This window comes from Phascolarctos cinereus, unplaced genomic scaffold (assembly GCF_003287225.1).
Source record: "Phascolarctos cinereus isolate Bilbo 61053 unplaced genomic scaffold, phaCin_HiC Scaffold_4;HRSCAF=312, whole genome shotgun sequence".
NCBI lineage: Eukaryota > Metazoa > Chordata > Mammalia > Diprotodontia > Phascolarctidae > Phascolarctos > Phascolarctos cinereus.
In genome coordinates this window covers 654,575,060-654,597,436 of record NW_027555847.1, presented here as the reverse complement: position 1 = coordinate 654,597,436, position 22,377 = coordinate 654,575,060, and the positions used below count along the sequence as shown (strand labels likewise).

General features: G+C 45.3%; 1 protein-coding gene across 5 annotated transcripts; it reads left to right on the top strand.

Moving 5' to 3' along the window:
- Positions 1 to 280: 280 nt before the first annotated feature.
- On the top strand, positions 281 to 10,373 carry GPAA1 (glycosylphosphatidylinositol anchor attachment 1). 5 transcript variants are annotated; one of them, XM_020995139.2, is made up of 14 exons: positions 316 to 389; positions 1,610 to 1,795; positions 2,014 to 2,107; positions 2,628 to 2,807; positions 3,000 to 3,111; positions 3,526 to 3,673; positions 3,882 to 3,983; positions 5,302 to 5,498; positions 6,298 to 6,494; positions 8,068 to 8,221; positions 8,412 to 8,504; positions 8,923 to 9,122; positions 9,260 to 9,436; positions 9,652 to 10,373. In XM_020995139.2, exons 2-14 carry the CDS (start codon positions 1,693 to 1,695, stop codon positions 9,893 to 9,895), a joined length of 2,001 nt encoding a protein of 666 aa, XP_020850798.1. In that variant the 5' UTR covers positions 316 to 389; positions 1,610 to 1,692; the 3' UTR covers positions 9,896 to 10,373. The 5 variants fall into 5 exon arrangements, with proteins under 5 accessions (XP_020850802.1, XP_020850800.1, XP_020850798.1 ...); XM_020995140.1 differs by having other exon boundaries at positions 341 to 364; XM_020995143.2 differs by lacking the exon at positions 1,610 to 1,795 and having other exon boundaries at positions 281 to 364.
- The last annotated feature ends 12,004 nt before the right edge of the window (positions 10,374 to 22,377 follow it).

Genomic DNA, 22,377 nt, shown 5'->3' with positions numbered 1-22,377 from the left:
TGGAAAAACGGGTCAGAGCTATGTTGTGAAGGGTTTTAAATACCTGCGGATAAAAGAGGCAACAGAGTGCCCGTAGAGAGATTACTCAGGCAACAGGGTGAAGGATGGACTAGAGGTAGTGAAGAGAAAGGAATGAGGATAGGAGGATTTCATGGCTAGGCAGGAGGCAAGAGGAAGGAGGACCAGAGCTCGGAGAAGAGAAGGAGCGGGCGCCTCCCCGCGTTCTCCTTCAGAAAGTCCAGCAGAGGCGCCTACGCCAAAGGACTACAACTCCCAAAGTGCTCTGCCCGCGTCCCGGAAGTTAGGGAATACTGGGCGGAAATGGGCGTGTCCCGAGGCTGGTGACTGAGAAGCAAAGGCGGCTGTGAGCTGGGCTGGGGGCGGTGTGGGTGCGTCCATCGTCCCGTGTCCTTCATTCATTTTGTGTGTGTGTGTGTATGCACGCGTGTGCGTGTGCATGTGTGTGTATGCGGGCGCTCGCGCGTGTATGGTGCGCATCCAGAGTGGAGATTTCTGTGTGTCAAATGGTGTGTATGAGGAAATCTTCATGAGGAGGTAACTATGTGCCCGAGGCTCCTGCAGGAGATGCTGTGGGTGCAAGATTGTGTGTGATCGTGGGTGTGATTGCGTGGGCAGGCGGATCTGGGAGGGGAGGATGCTCTATGTGTGAGTGAGTGAGTGAGTGAGTGAGTGAGTGAGTGGTGTGGGTGTGTGTCTGTGTGTGTCTGTCTCGGTGTCTAGGGCGCACACCTGCGCATGCTCACATGCTCACGTTCCCTCAGATCTTGCAGGAGAGGATGCTCTGGGTTTGAGATTCTGTCTGTCTGTCCGTCCGTCTGTTTGTCTGCCCGTCCTTCCGTCTGTCTGTCCGTCTCGCTGTCTCACCTGCGCATGCTCAAATGTTCTTGTTCCCGCAGATATTGCAGGAGAGGATGCTTTGGGTGTGAGATTGTGTGGTGTGTATGTCTGTATCTGTCTGTCCCATGCCTGCGCATGCTCATATAGTTGCATTCTGCAGAGCTGGCAGGAAAGGATGCTTTGCGTGTGAGATTGTGTGTTTGTGTGTCGGGTACACCTGCGCATGCTCCGGTTCCGCAGTTACTGCAGGGGAGAATGTTCTGGGCACACACACACACACACACACACACACACACACACACACACACCAACCCTTGCGCAGGCTCATATGCTTGGTTCCCCCAGATCCTGCAGGAGACCATATTTTGGGTGTGAGATTGTGTGTGATCATGTAGTGATTGCATATGCAGGCTGATCTTGGAGGGGAGGGTGCTTCATGTGTGAGATTTTGTATATGGGCATGTGGTTGTGTGTTCCTATAGATTTTGTAGGAGAAAATGGGAGGTGTGATACCGTGTATGATTGTGTGTATGTGTGTGATTTCATGTGCTGGCAAATCTTGAAGGGGAGGATGCTATCTGGGTATGGGATTATGTATGACTGTGTGTCTGGGTGACTGTGTGCCTGTGGGTCGCGACTTGTGTGATTGTGTGTGTGTGACTGTGTGTGCCCGTAAGTCTTAAAGGGGAAGATGCTATATGTGTGGGGGTACGGAATTGTATCTATCTGACTCTATACTTGTGTGTGGCAGAGGATGCATGGTATTGTGCAAAGGGCCCTGCACTTGGAATTAGAAGACCTGAGTTCAAGTTCTGGCTGTGCCACTTATTAATCATGTGGTCTGTGGTGAATCCCTTTACCTCTCTCAGCCTCAGTTTCCGCATGTGTAAGATGAGAAGGATGGACTTGATCTCCTTCCAACTCTGGCATTTATTGTGTATGTGACTTATTATGTCTGATTGTGTGTGTGACTCAATGACTGGGTCATTGAGTAGGATTAGTAGGAAATGTTGGGCAGGTCATTGCATTGGGATGGGGGTAGAAGGAGGTCCCTGTTGGGGGTGGAAGAGATGATGGTGAGTGAGGGAATCAAGGAATGTTAGGGTGCTTGGTGGTGGGAAATGCTGATTACACTCATCTGATTCCCTTGCCCAGGTTCCCTTCATTCCCTGGTTATGGGGCTCCTGTTGGATTCACACAGGCGTCGGGCCTTGGCACGGTTGCTCCTGCGCCTAAACACCCCACTCTGGTGAGGGGTCCTACCCTGCTCAACCCTGAGCCATCTGATGGCTCCCTTCTTTCTGGCTCATTAACCATCCTTGGTCATGTCCAGCGTCCCATCCTCATTCCTCCCTGCCTCCCTTTACCTGGGGTTAAACATACATACAATGTGCCCTGTATGTGTGCATGTAAGAGATGCTGACCCAAAAGAAATATCATCAGCTTCCAGTTCTTTCCCTGCCTCCCAAACCCAGATTTCTCAGTCCCTGGGAGTTTCCTGCAGAGGCAGGAAAGAGTGACACCCCACCCCGGGAAGCTGTTATATATTAGTTGGGGGCCTGGGTCCTAGGGGTGCTTCCTTCCTTTCCCCTCTACCCCCTGCTACCCTGGGTTTTAGAAGGATGAACTCCTTGGATTTGGCACTTACAAGGTGAATGGTGAGAAAGAAACCTTGGAGAAAGGATTGGCACTTACGTCATTCCTCATAGTGAGCTGTGTGGCAGCTGGTTGCCAGGGTCTCAGTGTCGCCTAACTTCTTTCTTTCCCAGTGTGGTGAGCTATTTGGCTGGTGTGTTTTGGTTCCTGGGCCTGGCCTTTTCGCCACTGACCCAGAATACATACATATCAGAGAATGCTATGGGTTCCACTATGGTGGAGGAGCAGTTTGAGGGTGGAGAACATGCCATCAGTTTTGCCAGAGATTTCATTGCCCAACGCAGGAAAACAGGGTGAGTAGCAGGTCAGATAGACAACTGTTTGAGTCTTGTGGAAGATCCCCTTTTCAATTGTTATGCAGCCATGGGTTTCCTTTCAGAGGGCAGATTTGGGGGGGTCTTCTTAGAGGGAACAGTGGGGGGATCCATTGTTTCTGTAGGTCTTGTCTGTGGGCATCTGACCCTCTCCTCTCTTTCCCTAACCAGAAGCTTGCCTGTGGCCTGGCTGGAGCGGACCATGCGTTCTGTGGGACTGGAAGTTTATAGCCAGAGCTTCTCCCGAACATTGCCCTTCCCCGATGAGACCCACGAGCGATATGTACTGCAGGGGCCAGTTGGAGGATGGAGGGGACACTGTGGGGTCATTCAGGAGAACAGATGGGATACTATGGGGGAAGAGAAGAACCACTTACAGAAGATAGAGGAGACAGTTTGGAGTCCCTTTGGAATTTAGTGTCTACTATGGGTTCAAAAAGCATTGTTAGAGTAATCGAGGGGACCACTCAGAGGAGATGAGATACAAGGGAAATACGGTATAGGCCATTTGGGGAGGATGGAGGTCACTATAAAGGCCCACGGGAGTGGGGAAGAGGAACAGCATGGTGGGGATAATTGGGGTTCCAACAGTGGGAAGTAGAGCAGTAACAATGTTGGGAGCAGGTCATGAGTAAAATAATCTGTGTCACCATGTGTCTGTTTTCCCACATGGTGACCTGTGTTAGTCTCTCTGCAGATGGTGTCAGGTACCAACGTGTATGGGATCCTACGAGCTCCAAGGGCAGCCAGCACTGAGTCACTCGTGCTCATTGTGCCCTCCAGCCCTGAAACCCTCAATGCCCAAGCAGTGGGACTGCTGTTGTCCTTGGCGGCTTACTTCCGAAGTAAGAGCATGGGGGGTGGGTAAGGAAGTGAGCCAAGGAGAGTGATCCAAGGATCCTGCAGCTGACTCCAGGATAGGGGTTAAGCCTTTGGGACTGCCCCTTGGGGTGTGGAACAGGAATGACTCCATGAAGTTTACCCTGGAGAGGCCCTACTTACTAACTGACTGCCTCCTACCATCTCTTCTTTTTCCCCTCCCCTTCTGCCTAGGTCAGATTTACTGGGCCAAGGACATCATCTTCTTGGTGACGGAGCATGACTTGCTGGGCACAGAGGCCTGGCTAGAAGCCTACCATGATGTCAATATTACTGGTAGGACCTCCTAGTACTCTTCCAGATTCCTTTCTTGTATAAGACTCCCACAGACCCCTTCTCTTACTAATAATGTTAAGTCCATGAGTATAACCTTCTTGCTCCCCTTATCACATCATAGTAAAAATATGATCCCTATCCCATCCTTTGTCCACCAGGGAACATAGTCTTTTTTTCTTTTTTAATAATTACTTTATTTTTTCAACATTCACTTCCATAAGATTTTGAGTTTTAAATTTTCTTCCCCTCCTTCCCTTCCCCCCTCACCAAGATGGTGTGCAATCTGATATAGGCTATACTTACATATTCATATTAAGCATATCTTCACATTAATCATGATGTAAAAAAGAATTAGAAGTAATGGGAGGAACCATGAGAAAGAAAAAATAAAACAAAACAACAAAAGAAAAGGAGAGCAAATAGTATGCTTCCATTTGCATTCAGACTCCATAGTGCTTTCACTGGATGTAGATAGCATTTCCCATCCTGAGTCTTTTGGAGTTGTCTTAGATCCTTGCATTGCTCAGAAGAGCCAAGTCTATCAAAATCAGTCATTGCACAGTGTTCTCCTAGTTCTGCTTATTTCACTCAGCATCAGTCCATATAAATCTTTCCAGGTTTTTCTGAAGTCTGCCTGCTCATCATTTCTTATGGAATAGTAGTATTCCATTACATTCATATACCACAACTTGTTCAGCTATTCCCCAATTGATTGGCATCCCTTCAATTTCCAATTCTTTGCCACCACAAAAAGAGCTGCTACAAATATTTTTGTACATGTGGGTCCTTTTTCCGTTTTTATGATCTCTTTGGGATACAGCCCTAGAAATGGTATTGATGGGTCAAAGGGTATGTACAGTTTTATAGCCTTTTGGGCCTAGTTTTGAATTGCTCTCCAGAATGGTTGGATCAGTTCACAACTCCACCAACAGTGCATTAGTGTTTCAGTTTTCCCAGATCTTCTCCAACATTTATCATTTAGGGAATATAGTCTTAAGACCCAGGGTAAACCACAGAATTCCAGAACTTGAAGGGATCTCAGTGGTCATCTAGTCCAACCCATCTCTGAGCAAAAATCCCTTCTTCAGAATCCCTAAAAGGCATTCCCCAGTCTCCAACTGAAGATCTCCAGTGAAGAGGAACTGACTTTTTTCTAAGGCAGCCTACATAGTCCGCTTTAAGACAGTGTTAGTTCAGCTCCTTCATTCAGAGGAGGCTCTGAGGCCAGAGGTTAAGTGACTTACCCAGGTCATATTGGTAATGTCAGGTCTGAGTCCCACTGTGATGCCATCCCTTTCTTCCTTTCCCCTCCCTGCAGGGATGCAGTCATCTGCACTTCGGGGCCGCGCAGGGGCCATCCAGGCAGCAGTGGCGCTGGAGCTGAATAGTGATGTGGTCACCAGCCTGGATGTGGCCGTGGAGGGCCTGAATGGGCAGCTCCCTAACCTGGACCTTCTCAATCTCTTCCATGCCTTCTGCCAGAAGGAGGCTCTGCTCTGCACTCTGCAGGGGAAGGTGGTACTGGACCCTGTCTCCACATAGCTGCCCTGGCTGGATAAGAGTGTTCTGGTGGGAGGTGTCCTGTCCTCCCCTCCAGCCACCCTGTCATCCTATAGATGTCAGTGCTACATAAGGTGTTCTGGGTGGGGTATATCCTGGCTTTCCATCTCTGCCCTCATACTTTCTGACCTGGTATTACCCATCTCCTCTCATCCCCTCTGTTCGCTATGGCTACTGCATCCAGATCATATGTCTCAGGTGGGAATCTTCCTCTTAACACACATTGCCTCCTTCCGCTGACCTTATTGGATCCTGTGGCCCCATATCACATTGCTGTGCCCTTGTGACTCTCCGCTTTCCCTTGCTCCTCCCATAGTTGCTATACTCCAGATGGACTAGTTTTGCTGTGGGCATCCTTAACCCCTTTGTGTCTCCCTATAGCCATCTCGGTTAGATAGTGTGCCCTTGGCCCTCTGAATCCCTGTGTTCCCCTTCTAATTGCTAGGGCCGGATGGAGTACTCCTGCTAGGGATATTTAGGCCCTGATGCCTTGTGCTGCCTTATAGTGGCCCAGGCTAAGCAGGGTATCCCCAAGGTGGAGTGGGGTGACCTAGGCCCCTGAAACTATGCTTTATCATAGATGCAGCTTCCAAACTGGGTTCCCTGGATCCCCTGGGGGTGTCTTAGTGGGCTATCTCCATAGGTACTCATACCTGTCTGGAAACCCCCAAACCTCTGTATTTCCCTATAGCTGGCCACAGCCATCCGTATTGGAGGGTATTCTAGGCCACTGACCCCTGTGTTCCCTCCACAGCTTCAACACTCAGACTGGGCATCTCTGGGAGGCTCCCTGCATGGACTGCAGACATTGATGCTCATGGTCCTGCGTCAGGCTTCTGGCCGCCCTCATGGGCCCCATGGGCTTTTCCTGCGCTACCATGTAGAAGCCATCACCCTACGTGGTATCAACAGCTTCCGCCAATATAAGTATGACATGACTGCTGTGGGCAAGTAAGTTGCTAGGAAGGAGTAAGAGTAACATGGGCAGCATCCCTTCAGGGGGATAGGTAACCAAAAGAGGTCAGCTGATCTTGGGGTCCCTCTTTGTCAGCCTTCCTCTTACTCAGATAACTGAGGCACTTTCATAATATGTTTCTAAAACCCTAAACATTACAAATACCCTTCTTACAACAAGATAAGTAATGCAAAAATTCTTCTGCTATACCATGAAGTACACACTTCCCTTCCTCTCTCTGCTCACTCTAGCTTTTTAGTAGCTGGCTAATTCCACTATTCTTCAGAAGTTCCTTTGTCCCCTCCTTAGCCACTATAGCTCCTCCCATACCCACACGCAGCATGGGTATACAACTGATAGGGATTCTGGGGTCCAGACTGTCCTCTCTATCTCCTCTCTTCAGCCTGGGACAGAGGTTGTCCTTCCCCTTGTCTCTGGATAAAAGCCTTCTTTTCTGTCTCATGGCCTGGTCCTCCCCTCCTCTTCTTTCCTCCCCTCACTACATATACCCAACAGAAATTTAGTGCCCACTATGTACAGAGCCATATGCCCAAAGCTGGAAGAAATACAAGATTTAGAAAAACTGGAGTCCCTGCTCCTGATAGAGCATCCAGTCTAGTAGGAGGGTAAGCCACCAGTGCAGATAGCTATAGGGCACCATATTGCATGAGAAGCGTATTTGAGAACTGCACAGCAAAATATAGCGTGAGGTCTGAGCAGTAAGGTCATTACCAACATGGACAGGGGAGGGAGGGGAGAGGAATCGGGGAAGGCTACATAAAAGAGTTTTTTGAGTTGGGCTTTAACAGCTGGTGGGAATTAACACTGTGAACCATGGAGCCAAGATGGGGGAGAGAAAAAGGCATATTTGGGGGCCAGAGAGGAATCTGGTTTGGCTGGAACATGGAGTGGAGTATTGTGAGATGAAGCTGGAAAGGGAGATTGGCATTAGGCAAGGGAGAACCTACCCCTCCTCTGAATATGGGCTGTGGGCTAGCCCTTGCAGCTGTCCCTAAGGAGGCTTCCAGTCCCTTCTTAACTAGAAAGCCCTCAGAATTTTACAGAGCACTTCTGCATTTTAAAGATAACTCAGTGTTTAATCTTAGAGATTGTCTGGGTCTTCCACCTTTGTAGTTCCTGGAACCCTCTGGTGAAGCTATGGCTGTCATCCCAGAAAGATGCTTTCAAATGCACAAAATAAAAGCAGGCTTACAAATGAAACTGACAGTACTGAAATGCAGTTATCAAAATGTTAACTAATCAGGGTCACAGACCTTCAGGTTAAGAACCCCTGATCCAGTCCAACCCTCACTGTGCAGACAAGGAAACTGCAGTGCAGCGTGAGCAATTGATGTGGCCCAAGCTGCACAAGCCAGGCCTTGGGTTCAGGTCCTTCGACCCCCGGCCCAGTGCTCCTTCCATTTCATCCTGCTGCCTCTCCGTTTCTCTGGCAGCTTTTAAAAGATCGACCCCAGCTCACCCTCATCTTGGCACAGAGAGCTGTGGCTCCAGGTCAGAGGGGGCTTCCTTGGGGGATGGCTGACTAAGCGGACCACCTTCCTTCCCCAGGACCTTGGAGGGAATGTTCCGCAAATTGAACAACCTTCTGGAGCGACTGCACCAGTCCTACTTTTTCTACCTCTTGCCGTCACTGTCACGCTTCGTCTCCATTGGTCTCTACATGCCCGCCATTGGCTTCCTACTTTTCATCCCTGGCCTGAAGATATCCTTCCTTGTGTGTCCAGGTGTTGGGGATGGGGAGAGGTGGCAATGGGAGGTTGCTTAGGGTCTCAGGGAGCATCCCCAGATGAACTAGGGAGGGGAAAAGCAGGAGAGGCTGGGAATTACATGATCCAGTGGGTTGGGGGTGAAAAGGATCTCCCTAGTCCTGTCATTGCCCTTGACTGGATCATGCCCTGGAACTGTGGGTGAAGCTCAATAAGGCGGACTTCGGCCCTGAGGAGCAGTTAGGCCCCAATCACAGCCCTGCCCAACCCATTGGACAGGTGAGAGCAAAGGAAAACCAACTGGGAGGTGGGGGGTAAGCGTTGTTCACTGTGGACAGGGGGAAGAGACTAGGTCTAACCTGCCATTGTCCTTGGAAATGTAGCCCTGAAGAGGAGGAGATCTTGTTCTCCTCAGCCATTCCCCTTTGGGTCCTGTCTTTTTATACTCCTGTTGCACTCCATCCCCCACCTTGAGTGCGTGCACACACACACACACACACACACACACACACACACACACACCCCTCCACCCTCCCTCCCTCCCCCGGATACCCTGGAGAGCAACTCTAATACTGATTTCCTGGTGGTTCCTCTGCTGTAATTCCCAAGTGTGATGATACTTCCTTGTGATTCCCTGCTACCTCCAGGATGTGACTTTCTCCCAGGTATGTAACTTTGATGCCCTGTGTCTTTCTAGGATGCTCGAGGTGTGGCTCTTACCCCTCTGGTGGCCCCTGTGCTGATATCTCAGGCCACTGGTTTAGCCCTGTACCTACTGCCTGTCATGGGCCAGCATGTGGCTGCCCAACACTTCCCCGTGGCCGAGGCTGAGGCTGTGGTGCTCACACTGCTCGCCATCTATGTGGCTGGTCTGGCCTTGCCTCACAGCACCCACCGGTGAGCTTTTACAGGGATGGGACTTATAGCACCTACTGTTGAAATATTGGGGGAGTAAGACTTGTAGTGGGATAGGATGGCTCAGATTATGGGAGCACGTGGTCTGAAACCTCTGAACTATGTCTCCTTGTCCCCAGGGTTGTGAGCAGCACGCCCCGAGGCCCAGATAGTGGGTGGATGGCCCTGAAGCTCCTAGGCCTGCTCTATCTGGCGATACAGCTGGGCTGTATCTCCCTCTTCAACTTCTCTCTGGGCTTTTTGCTTGCTGTTACCATGGTGCCCGCTGCTGCCCTCACCCAGCCAAATGGACCCAGGTCTGCATATGCCATCAACCACCTGGGCCCCCATTTACCCTCTGCTCCCACCCCAAGCCTATTACACAGTCTAGTGTTTCCTCACAACTCCCCCCCCCAACTTGGGAACTCTCCAGCTTCTGGATTCCCTCCCCCTGCCTCTCCCACCCTCCCGTAGGGACCTCTCCTTCCTAGAAATCTCATCCCCTGATTTTGCCTCTTTTTCCCCTTCCTAGGTTTCTGTATGCAGTGTTACTAGTGCTGGTGAGTCCAGGGGCCACCCTCCTGGGCAGCCTTTTCCTATGGCGTGAGCTGCAGGAGGCACCCTTGACGCTTGCTGAGGGCTGGCAGCTGTTCCTCAACGCTCTGGCCCAAGGTGTCCTAGACCACCACCTCTATGGCGCCCTGCTTTTCCCACTGCTCTCCCTAGGCCTCTATCCCTGCTGGTTACTCTTTTGGAATGTCCTCTTCTGGAAATAGTGACCCCATCCCTATCCCCTCATCCCTCGGGCTTACTGAAACCAAGAGGGAGCTGAGGAATATTCCCCTCCGTGTTTGTGGTGAAGAATTTTATAAATGTACATACAGTTGGATGGGCTCTTAGAGGTCATCCAGTCCAACCTCATCTCTTAAAAGGAAAACAGTATTGGAGCAGGGAAAAGACAAAGTCACACAGTGAGTTAACAGAGCTGGGACTCTCACTTGGGCCTTACCTGCAGGCCAGAGTTCTTAGGGTGACATTCCCACAGCCTTTGGCAGTCCTTACTTCAATACTACCTGGGGACTACCCAGGGCCAGTACCTACTGCTGGAAGGAAGTAGGACTGGGGCAGGGAGACTGAGGAGGGGAAAGGGAGGTCTACACGTGCTCCAAAGCAACAGTTGGATTGGGTTGCTTTGGGAGGACCTCTCCATGTGTTTCTCCCCATCCCAAGGAAATAAACAGGTCTGGGGGGTTTTGTGTGTGCATTTTGTGGGTTTCTCGGTTCCTGATCCTCTTCTTCCTGGTCTAATCCTTTTGGGGGAGACAGGTGGTGGGGTCAGCAGCCCCAGAGAGACCACATCAGCTCCCAGGATTGGGGGCATGCAGAGAAGAGAGGACTGACTCTACTGCGTATCAGTCAGTATCATAAGATTTGGGGATTTTAGTGGACTGCAGAGTTGACAGGAATCAGAGCTGTCATAGGGTCACCCAAAATGCTAATGGGACCTTCAGCTACATGAGCAGAGGCCTGGTGTCCAAGACCAGGGAGGTGATGGTCCCTGTGCATTCTTACCTGCTCATAATACGTATAAAGTATTATCTCAAGTTCTGAGCACCACAATGCTTAGGGCAACTAAGTGACCATAGTAGGTAGAGTGCTGAACCTCAGGGTCCTCATCTGTAAAATGGGGATAATAATAGCACCTAACTCAGAGGGTTGCTGTGAAGATCAAAGAAGATGAAATATGTAAAGCACTTTGTTACTTTAAAGCCCTGTGTAAATGGTAGCTGTTACCATTTTCAGACTCTGATAAAGCTCCGCAGAATGTGACTCATACTCCATGACGGTGTGGAGCTGGCTTCAGGTGCTGTAGGAGGCTGTGCCAGCCCAGTACAAGTTCTGTCAGGTGTAGCATGCTGGAAAGGCTTTGAGGACAGGTCTTACCACTGGCCAGGCTCCACCTAGCAAAGTATGAAAGGATACATCCCCAGGAGGCAGGTCCCATGGCAACCCATGAAGAAAAATGCCAAATGGCTCTCAGTCCAGTGCTCACTGGGTGTTGGAAAAGGGGCAGGGGGTGCTAAGAAGCACTCCATATCTCCAACTATCTGTAAGCAGTTTAGTTGTTGGTATCCTCAGTGTGGAATTTTTGCCAGGGCCTCAAAGTAGGTACTCCGGGAGGAACTGAGTCACATCGACATTGAAATTCTCACCATAAATGAGAAGACAACAGGACATCGCAGCTAAAGGAATGGAGAGCTGCCAGGTTCTCCCTGGAGAGGCAAATTAAGGAGTTGGCAGAGTTCACGTTTAGAGCTGTGTGGAATCTTGAGTCATCCAATCCAGCTCCGTTATTTCCCAGATGAGGAACAAAGGGCTCAAATGGCTTGGCCAGATCACCACAGGTCATTGAGTAACAGCTAACGTTTTTACCCAGATCTTTTTGATCTGAATCCTTTTGATTGGATCCAAATCCAACGTTCTTGCCACTGTAGTGCACGGCCTGCTTCTCTGCTTGGTTTTATCATGCATCCAAAGGCATAAAGAAATGTTTCCACAGGAGGTCTGGTCATCTTAAGTTGTAACATTCATGACAAATACTGGTAAACGATTGTAGGTTATGTATCAACTTCTGTTGCAGAAAATGAGGCAGTATAGAGAAATTCTATGAAGAGCTTGATGGGACCCTCCAAATTAAATGCACATGTATTTGGATGCTTGATGACTTCTGTGCAAACGGGGGCATAGAAGAATGGCCAAAAATAAATGAGAAAATATGGTTCAGTGTTTGGAAATGAAAGAGGCCAAAGGCTTATAAACTACACAGAAGACTATATATCATGCACACTTTAAGAAAATGATTTACTTCCTTGGACATTGAGAACACCATACAATATCACCAAAAATGAAATTTATTATACTTTAACACACAGGAAATCACAATTTTGATATAGGAGTCATTCCCTAGTCAACTATGTACATTCTGATTTGTTAGAACAAAAGTCAAGATTGATGCTAATATCAGAAATGTAAATTAGAACAACTTGGAGCTGCCACCTGGCACCCATAAATTTAAAAAAAAAACAAACCTCAGTGCATTCAGGGTTGTGGAAAACCAAGCATACGTTGTTTGTGGGATGTTTCTAGAAAGCAGTATGATAATACAAAGTTACAAAAACAACCATATCCTTTGACCCAATAGCTCCAATGTTAGGATAATATTGTTAATACCCTGACTGTATAAGAAACAACAGAAAAAAACCTGTCTGTTGAATAATTTTTCTAGCAGCGTTATAGGTAGGTGAAGGAAAAAGGAAGAAATTTTAAAGTCCAGCAATAGGGGAGTGGTTAGTTAAATTGTGGTTGAGTAATGGAATTTAAAAAAAGCAATCAAGTTGGACAACTATAGGAATACAAAGAAATCCAGAAAGACCTTTATGGAATAAAGCAAGGTGAAAAAATAACTAGAATGGAGTACACATGAACTAAAAAGGAAAAAGTAATAAGAATAAGGACAAAGAATCCTAATGAGGGATGAGTAGAAATTAATCAATGTAAATAGTAAAAATTGTGTGTAAAGATGGTGGGAGCTAAAGGTACATGTGGTGGCATTGCCATAGTTCTATTCACCCACACTTGGTGCCTTCCCTTGCTTTCTCTAATCTACAGAGAGCAGTGGAGCTATCAGATTAATTCTTGCCAAGTGGGGTTGTAGCCACCAGATAGCTATCCAAATACACATAAGTACCACCTTCCTCCCTCCAACCTGATCAAACTCGAGTCTGCCAGTTTTGTTCAGGTTTTGGAGAGCCAGAGTTATGACCTGAATATGCCCCCAAATTACTAGAAACAGGGAGCCCTCTCATCTCTATACTTGAAGCCTCCATCCCACCTTTGGACTCTTCTATCTTTATTCACAACTGTCATTCATTTACTTTTTTCTTTAAAAAATTCGTGTAATTTATTGAAATAAATACAACTAGAAAATAGCGCAGCAACAAAAATAAAACTCTATAAAGCTTTCAAATAGCAAGCAAGTTGCAGGATTGGTGGCAGCTTGCATTTATTCCCCTTTGCCCTCACACAACCTCCCATCTTTTAGGAAGAGGAAAAGAAAGAGCATAATGGGGAGGATGGAAACCCCAACACTAGATGTGAACACAAAAGGGTTGGACTTTTAGACTGAATCAATTGGTCAATCGAGGGTGTGGACTGGATATAGAAAGACCAGAAAAGATGGAGTAGGAGGAAGCAGTACAACCTAGCACTCCTCACAATTACTACAACAAAGATCTCGGAAGACTGCCAAGCCATATAGTGATCAGGAAATATAAGAGAAAACTATAACAGGTAATTTTTCCAGCCCAAGATCGCAAATCCGGCCCATAGACAAGAGATCAGGGCAGAAATTATGGAAGAGAGGTAGGCTAACATCTCTTGCTCTGACCCCAAACCTGTATCTAGAATTTAGCACAGGAATAAGTGGCCAGGCTGACTTCAGAAAAACATGGAAAGACTTATATGGTCTGATGCTGAGTGAAGTGAGCAGAACAAAGAGGACTTTGTACACAATAACAGCCATGTTGCGCGATGACTAATATTGATAAACTTAACCCTTCTCAGCAATACAAGGATCTAAGACATCTCCAGAGGCCTCGTGATGGAAAATGCTGTCCACATCCAAAGAAAGAACTATGGAAGTTGAATTGCTATCACTTATTTTTACCTTCTGTTGAGTTTTGTTTCATCTTTCTGATGGTTCTTCCTATTGGTTTTAATTTTTACTTACAACTTCACTAATGTGAAAATATGTTTAATGGGTATGTAAACGTAAAGCCTATATCAGATTGTGCCATCTTGGTGAGGGTGGGGGGGAGGAAGGGGGAGAAAAATTTTCAACTCAAAAGAATATGGAAGTGATTGTTGATAAAATAAACTAATAAAATTTAAACAAAAAACATAAGTGGCCAGGGTAGGGGCTGCAACACTGTACTTTGAACCTGTGAAGCATTCTGATTAACTGACAGGCTCGGGCCAGTCGCGATTTATTGGAGTTCCATGTAGAGGCAAGTCTCCACTTGTGTTGCATAGATCCAAACCTGGGTTTGGAGCCTAGAAAACTCAGTCCAAGAGGTAAGGGAATAGACCACTTAGGACATGCTGAGTTTACAGCTCCTTGGACCAAGCAACCTCTGTAATCTATGAAGAATACAACATTTAATTGGAGAGCCTTAGAAAATACAGATCAGGGCCAAAGCCCAAACATTCCCTCTAGAAATATGCTGAGCTTGGCCTTAACATAAAGTCTCAATCCAGGAAGTAAGACTAGAAAAAACAAATTTTTAAAAATACTCCTATGATAAAAAGTTATTGTGATGCCAGTAACTCCCAAGATAAAGGCAGAGGAGAGGGATAACTCTAGAACATCTATAAGCAAAACCTCAAGGAAAAACACAGCTTGGCCACAAGGTCAATTAGAATTCCTGGAAGTAAGGGCTTTAAATAGAATTTAGAATTATATTATAAATTAAAGAGTAATGAAGGGGGGGGAAATTGGAAAAGGATTGAAAGTTTTGGAGGAAAGAGCTAAAAAGAGAATTAACAACTTAATAGAAATGGTCAAAATCTTCCCTAAATAACAACAGAAGTTAATGATGCTAAATTTCACAGCATAAAATATCCAAACAGTCAAAAGACTGTAAGAAATACAAGAAAATGTAAGGTGTCTAATGTTGAAACAAAGTATCCTGGAAAATAAATCAAGGATAGGTAAGAATCATGGGCATACTGAAAGTCATGATAAGAAAGAATGTGGATATCATATAACTAGAAATCATAAAAGAAAGCTGCCCCCAACTTACTAGGACCAGAGGGCAAAGTGACAAATAACCAATGTGGAATGCACTAGATGAAGGCTTGTGGGCAACCATATTAGAAACTACAGTCCCTTAAGTTACTTCTAGAACTCCTTCTCTGGGGACCCAATCTGCCAATGTGAGTGAAGTTGGAGAACTTTCCCAGAGAAAGTGTTACATTGTAGGGGCTTTGTCCAGGACAAATTTGGGTCCCCTTGCTTTTACAAAGACCATCTGAAAAAGTTCTTCATCCAGAATTCTCATTATTAGATTCCTCCACCCCCTAGGGTTACACACACACCCCACCAGAACCCTGAGGGGAGACATAGTAGCTGCCTTCTAGGACCCAACATGTCAATGCTGTGGGAATTGGGAAAGTGAGCCCAGAGAATGTGCTACAGGAGAATTTGATAAACTTTAGAACTCACCAATATTTTCTCAACAAGCCTTCTGAAGGAATAGAACTGGTCCTTCTTGGCTTCCTTTGCAGGACATCCCACCATGTATGTGTGGATGTATCCCTGTCTTAGATATGCTTCTCTTCTCACTATAGGCTCTCTTGGTGACTTCATCAATTCCTATGGGAATAATTATCTCCTCTATGCAGATGACTCCCAAATGTGTATACATATCTAGCCTTCCTTTCTCCCCAGAACTCCAGTCCTTGCATCTCTGTCTCCTGATTGTCTTGTTGACCTGAAAGTTTGGTTAAAGAAGGCAAACAAGTTAGGTGATACATGATTATATAGTTTACTCCCTTTTAGCTAGCGAATCATGTTAACATGGGAGCCAGAATGATTCTGACTCAGAGATTAAGCAAAATGAGAGAGGTTTTATACAGTTGAGAGTGATCAAACTCAGGATGTCTGTGTTACAAAAAAATATAGCCTCCATATGTTTGTTTAACATATAGCATGGGAAAGGAATTTTCTTAATTGAATAGGTTGTAAATACAATAAAATAGGAGAATGTAAAAGTGTCAATTGAAATTATAGACCAAGATAAGAAGAGTCCCATTGTCCAAGAGAGTGTCTGGTCCCAGACATCCTGGGCTTAGTGATAACGAACAGGAAGAATGCTGGTCAGTTCCATCTGGTCTTGGAAATTGCTGACACAGGAAGGGGTGTTTTTAGTTCACTCAAGGAGAAAAAGATTAATTCAGGTTTTTGGCCCTTATTGGGGCTCAATTGATCTTAAATGATTATCAGTCTCCACCAGGATGGTCCCTAAGATGTCTCAAACTACAAAATGTACAAAACTGGACTTATTCTCTTTTGACCTAAACCAACCTTTTTTCCTAACTTGCCTATTTCTGCCAAGGTCACCATCATTCTTCCAGTTATTCTCATTTAAAACATGTAAGCTATCTCTGCACTCTCATTCAGCTGCCATATTGAATCAGTTGCTAAACCTCATCAATAATACCTCCTCACTATGTCTCCTATCCCCTTCGCCCTATTCATACCACAACCACCCAAGTCCACCTTTTTCACCTGGACTATTACCATAAGATCCTAACTGATCACCCTGCATCGAATCTCTCTCCCCAATCCACCCTCTATGCAGCTGTCAACCTGTCCATGTTCTTCATCTTCTCAAAAAGCTTTACTGGCTTCTCCTTGCCTTAAGATAAAATACATATTCAAATACTTTCACTAATTGACTCCAGTCTGTATCTCTAAGCTATTTATATTTCATTCCCCCAACCATCCTCCCAGTTAGCCAGGCTAAAAACCTAGGTATCATCCAGGACTCTTTACTCTCATCCCCCACATCCAACCAGTTGCCAAGTTGTTGATTCCACCTTCTCTAAACTTCTTGCCTATGCCCCTTCTTTCCTTTGCCACTGCCACCACCCTGGTGCATTTCCTTGTCACCTCATACCTGCAAGAGCCTTCTAGTTGGTCTCCTTGCTTCAAGTCTCTTCCCACCCTATTCCATTCTTCACTGTCAAAATGATCTTCCTAAGGAAGCAAGTTTGACCATGTCACCCTCCCCCCATCCTATTTAATAAACTCCAGTGGTACCCTATTACCTAGGAGATAAACTATAAAATCCTGTTTGGTTTTTAAAGCCCTCCATAACCTGGCCCTTTCCTGACTGCATCCTTCTCACACTTTACTCCCGATCTCTTACTCTGTGGCTCAGTGATTCTGGCCTCCTCCCTGCTGTTTCTCACATACTATATCTTCCCCCTTTTCACTGGTTGTCTCCTCTGCCTGAAATGCTCTCCCTTCTCATCTACTATCTTACCTGGCTGCCTTCATGTCCCAGTTAAACTCCCACTTTCTACAAGGAGCCTCTCCCTATTCCTGTTAATATTAGTGCCTCCCTCCTGAGATTATCTCCAGTTTATCCTCTATGCATCTTGGTACACAGTCATTTGCATATTGCCTCCCGAATCAGACTGTGAGCTCCTTGAAAGCAGGGCTATTTTTTGCCTTTCTTTGCATCCCCAGCACTTACCCAGTGCCTGTCATGTAGTGGGAAATTAATAAAAGCTTCTTATTAACTCAAACTAGCTCTCTGTACGTAACATTCTCTGTACATGTGCTGTTCTCTGTACATAGCATTCCACATCCTTCCTCCATTCCTTTGCGAAGGATCCACACCGTGTCTGAAGTACTCTCTCTCTTTCTCCTCACCCCCCCCCTTGGAATCCCTGACTCCCTTCAAGACTCAACTCAAATGCAGCTTCCTGCCAAAGAACTTTCTGACATCCCTCGGTGTCAGTACTGTTCTTCAAATTACATGGCATTTATTTTGTATGTAGATTCTTTACTTATCAGTGAACTGACTGCATCCCCCAGGGGGATGTAAGCTCCTAGAGAGGAGGACTTGTCTTTTGTGTCCCCAGTATCGGGCACAGAGTAGGCAGTTACTAAATACTTGTCGGTTGATTGCTTTCTGTTTCCTTTCTGTACGGAGGTATGAGACTAGAAAGCCTGAAAATGATCTTTTCCTACATTATGGCCCCAGTCAGGACATTGACAGAGTTCCTACAAAATCACATGGCAAAGGTGGACAGGTGGACATGCACTCACATGTAGCCTGAGAAGAGGTATCCTTTGAGCAGGTTTTCCCAGCCTTATCACATGAGTAATCAGTTCTTCAATTTGCAGTGCTCTCCAAAGTGAGGGTACTTGGGGAAGGAAGGAAGGAAGGAAGGAAGGAAGGAAGGAAGGAAGGAAGGAAGGAAGGAAGGAAGGAAGGAAGGAAGGAAGGAAGGAAGGAAGGAAGGAAGGAAGGAAGGAAGGAAGGAAGGAAGGAAGGAAGGAAGGAAAGAAGGAAGGGAGGGAGGGAGGGAGGAAGGAAGGAGAGAGAGAAAGAAGGAAAGAGAGAAAGAAAGAAAGAGAGAAAGAAAGAAAGAAAGAAAGAGAGAAAGAAAGAAAGAAAGAAAGAAAGAAAGAAAGAAAGAAAGAAAGAAAGAAAGAAAGAAAGAAGGAAAGAAGGAAAGAAAGAAAGAAAAAGAAAGGAAGGGAGGGAGGGAGGAAGGAAGAAAGGAAGGAAGGGAGGGAGGGAGGAAGGAGAGAGAGAAAGAAGGAAAGAGAGAAAGAAAGAAAGAGAAAGAGAGAGAAAGAAAGAAAGAAAGAAAGAAAGAAAGAAAGAAAGAAAGAAAGAAAGAAAGAAAAAGAAAGGAAGGGAGGGAGGAAGGAAGGAAGGAGAGAGAAAGAAGGAAAGAGAGAGAAAAAGAAAGAGAAAGAAAGAAAGAAAAGAAAGAAAGAAAAAGAAAGGAAGGAAGGAAGGAAGGGAGGAAGAGAGAGAGAAAGAAAGAAGGAAGGAAGGAAGGAAAAGAGGAAGGAGGGAGGAAACATCTGTTCAGTGCCTTCTATGTGCTGGGCTAAGTGCTTTACAAATATTATCTCATTTAATCCTCACAATAACCCTGAGAGGTAGGTACCATTATTATCCTCTCCATTTTGCAGGTAAGGAACTGAGACAGATAAAGGTTTAAAAACTTACCCAGGGTTATACAGGTAGTAAGTGTCTGAAGCCAGATTTAAATTCAAGTTGTGAGAGATGATCTCTCAGAAGTGAAGCCTCCTCAAAGGGTCATTAGCTCTTGTTAATGGTTCTTGCATTGTTGTTTTCAAAACCCTCCCCCTCTCAGTCTCTGTTTTTAAGTGGTTAGAAGAAAGAATAGCCCTACCCCCAACCTGAACTGCTTGCCTTTACAAAATTTCCCACCTTTTTTTGTCTCTGGGCAAACTTGTGTAACTCTCTGTTGCTGGGGAAAATCCGTGAATAGATTGTGCCCCTTGAAAGCCCAGCCAATGGGATAAGGGTAAGGGGGTTAGAGAGGACGTGCTCAAGTTAGGGTATAAATAAGCCTTGATTTCGGTAACAAACTCATACTCTCCTGGCCAGCAATGGCGACTAGGAGTGGTAACCTTTCTTTTTTTTGTTTGTTTTGTTTTGTTTTGTTTTTAGGCAGTTGGGGTTAAGTGACTTGCCCAGGGTCACACAGCTAGTAAGTGTCAAGTGTTTGGTCTGAGGCTGGATTTGAACTCAGGCACTCCTGACTTCAGGGCCGGTGCTCTATCCAAGAGTGGTAACCTTTCTCATGAGAAAGCAATAAACTCCTTTCTACTTTCAAGGTATCTAAGTCTTTGTTTTTATTGTGAGTAAGTGGGCTCTGTCCCACACAAAGTCTTTCTCACCCTAGGCTCTCTATCCACTTGCCCCCTAGCTAACTAGAGGGGGAGGGGGCAGAAAGTGCAAGAGAGGGTGGTGTCATGACCTCAAGGAGTATGTAGTCACCCAATCTGAGACTGGGAAGATGGATAGCAACATGGGGGTAGCCAGTCATGGGACTTGTTTCCCCAACAACCATACCCTGATCTTATCTCCCTCACTCCATGCTCTTCTTAAAATTTGCAAGCTCCCTACTTCTGATTCTAGTGTAGACTCCTCAGGGCAGTTATAACTACTTGTAGCAGAGGTTCTCATAACATGAAGGTTCCTGGAGGATCTGTATTGGCAGATACTTTGAGGGATTTCTTATATCTCTGACTTGTTGTCCACACTTGGAAAATATGGAAGCTGAAAAATATGGAAGCTGCTTTTTTTTTTTATCACCAAGTCCCCTTGAAAGCACACAATTTAAAAGGAAGAAGAAGAAGAGGAAGAAAAGGAAAAAAACTACTCATTAATACCTGACAGGGAACAACCCTGCATTTTCCTATATGTAAAGTGGCAAAGACATGGAGGTAGGAGTAGAACAGTTGGACTATTGCACAAACAACTGTAAAGTAATCAATTGCCCATTGATTAAGGGGTGGCTAAACAAATTATGGTATATAAATATAATGGAATATTATTGTGCCATTCAAAAAGGGGGGGACTGTTTCAGAGAAATCTGGGAAGATTCATGAGAAGAGGTACAGAGCAAACTGAAAGGAGCAGAACCAGGAGAATAATGTATATATCAGCAACAACGTAAAACAAACAAACAAACAAACCTTGAAAGACTTAAGAATTCTGATCAATGCAGTAAGCAACCATGTTTCAAGAAAACTGTGAATGAAGCATGCTACCCATCTGATGGAGAAGTGAGATCAAGGTGCAGAATGAGATACATTTTTGGAGCATGGCCAATGTGGATATTTGTTTTGCTTGACTAAGCATAATTGTTACAAGGTTTTGTTTTTCTTTTCTTTTTTTCAATTTATTTTGGGAGAAGCATAGAAAGGTAGGTCTCATAGTAAGTTTAGAGATAAAGTTGCCCCTCAAAAAGAAAAATAAAATAAAGTGGGTTGTTGACATGTGTTTTTTGAAATGTACAGAGGAGTATAGAAGGAAGCATATATAACCAGAGCAGCTTTGGAACTTATATGTTGAAGTTATTATATACTTAAAGGAAAAGCTGTATTGATAAAGATTCACAATTTTATGGACAATATTTTTCTGTTCTACTTTGTATATAGAGATTTGCATTTTCTTGAGTGTTAAGTTTAAAAATTTTTTAAATCTGAAAAAAAAAGGGAGAGTGGCATAAAAGCTGGCAGCAACACAGGAACCCAGGAACTCTCAAATCATAATTTAGCTACTAAAACTAGGAATATCCATTGTCCCACAGCTGCTGTTTGCTGGTTGTAAACCTGTGCCCAGGGAAGAAATACAAAGGCAGAAGACATTAAAGGACTTAAGCAAGCACAGTGCTCTCTCACTGTCACGGGCTCACTGCTACCCTCTGCCACGTCCGTTCCAAATGCCTACACTCATTTTAAGTCCAGTGGAGAGCTGGCCACTTACCAAAGCAATGCTCACAAGGAAGGGGGTTTGTATCTCATGTTTTCTTTTTTTCTTTCTGAAATCATGGACTTAACCAACGTCAAATAAAATGAGCATCGCCAGTAGAATAGATACTACATGAAACTGCCACTCTTTATATTGTGAGACCCACTTAAGCCTCTCACCACCCAAAGAAGGCCAAAAACTTGGACTGGCCAATCAGAGAGGACAATCTGAGCTCTTCTGGACTGACATACCAGTAATCCTTTGTGATGCTCTCTGAGTGAACCCAAATTCCTCCTTCTATGTCAGCAATCACAAGACTGGACTAAGCTTGCATGGACATCCTGAGTCAGGGGTGCTTCCTTGCTGACTGGGAACTGTAATCTGGGCTGACAGAAGTCCAGACATCCTGATCAGGCTCTTCCTTGCTTCACAGCTTTATAATCTAACCCCAAAGAAAGATCAATTCTGACTGCAGCTTCCATGCATTCATATACATACCTGCCTACTTGGAAAGAAATAAACATGGGGGCAGCTAGGTGGCACAGTGGATAGAGCACTGGCCCTGGAATCAGGAGGACCTGAGTTCAAATCCAGCCTCAGATACTTGACACTTATTATCTGTAAAGTCACTTAACCCCATTGCCGAGTGAAAAAAGAAACACACATACAACCTAATTCTGTTTGTCTTTCTTAGACAGAACTCTAGAGGTTGACAATATAGAGCTGGATTTTTCTTTTAAGTATATAATAAACTCAACATGTAACTTTGAAAGCTGTCCTGCTTGTCTGTGATTTCTTCTGGCCTTCTTTCTATTCTTGTCTGTGTATTTTTGAAAAATGCTTCAATGACTCTTTTTATTTTCTTTTTCCTTTTGGCAACTTTATTCCTAACCTCCTCTTTCCCACTTTCCCCACCCCACCTCCAAATAGGGAAAAAAAGAAAGAAAACAAAAGCCTGTAGCAAATATGCAAGCAAAACGAATGTCTACATTGACCATGTCTAAAAATGTGTGCTTCATTTTGCATCTTAAGTTCATAATCCCTTTCAGGACCATCAGTCTTCTGGAATTGTGGCTGGGCATTGCATTGATCAAATTTCTTAAGGGTTTTTTTGAAGTTCTTTTTTTTTTTTTGGTGAGGTGATCAGGATTAAGTGACTTGCC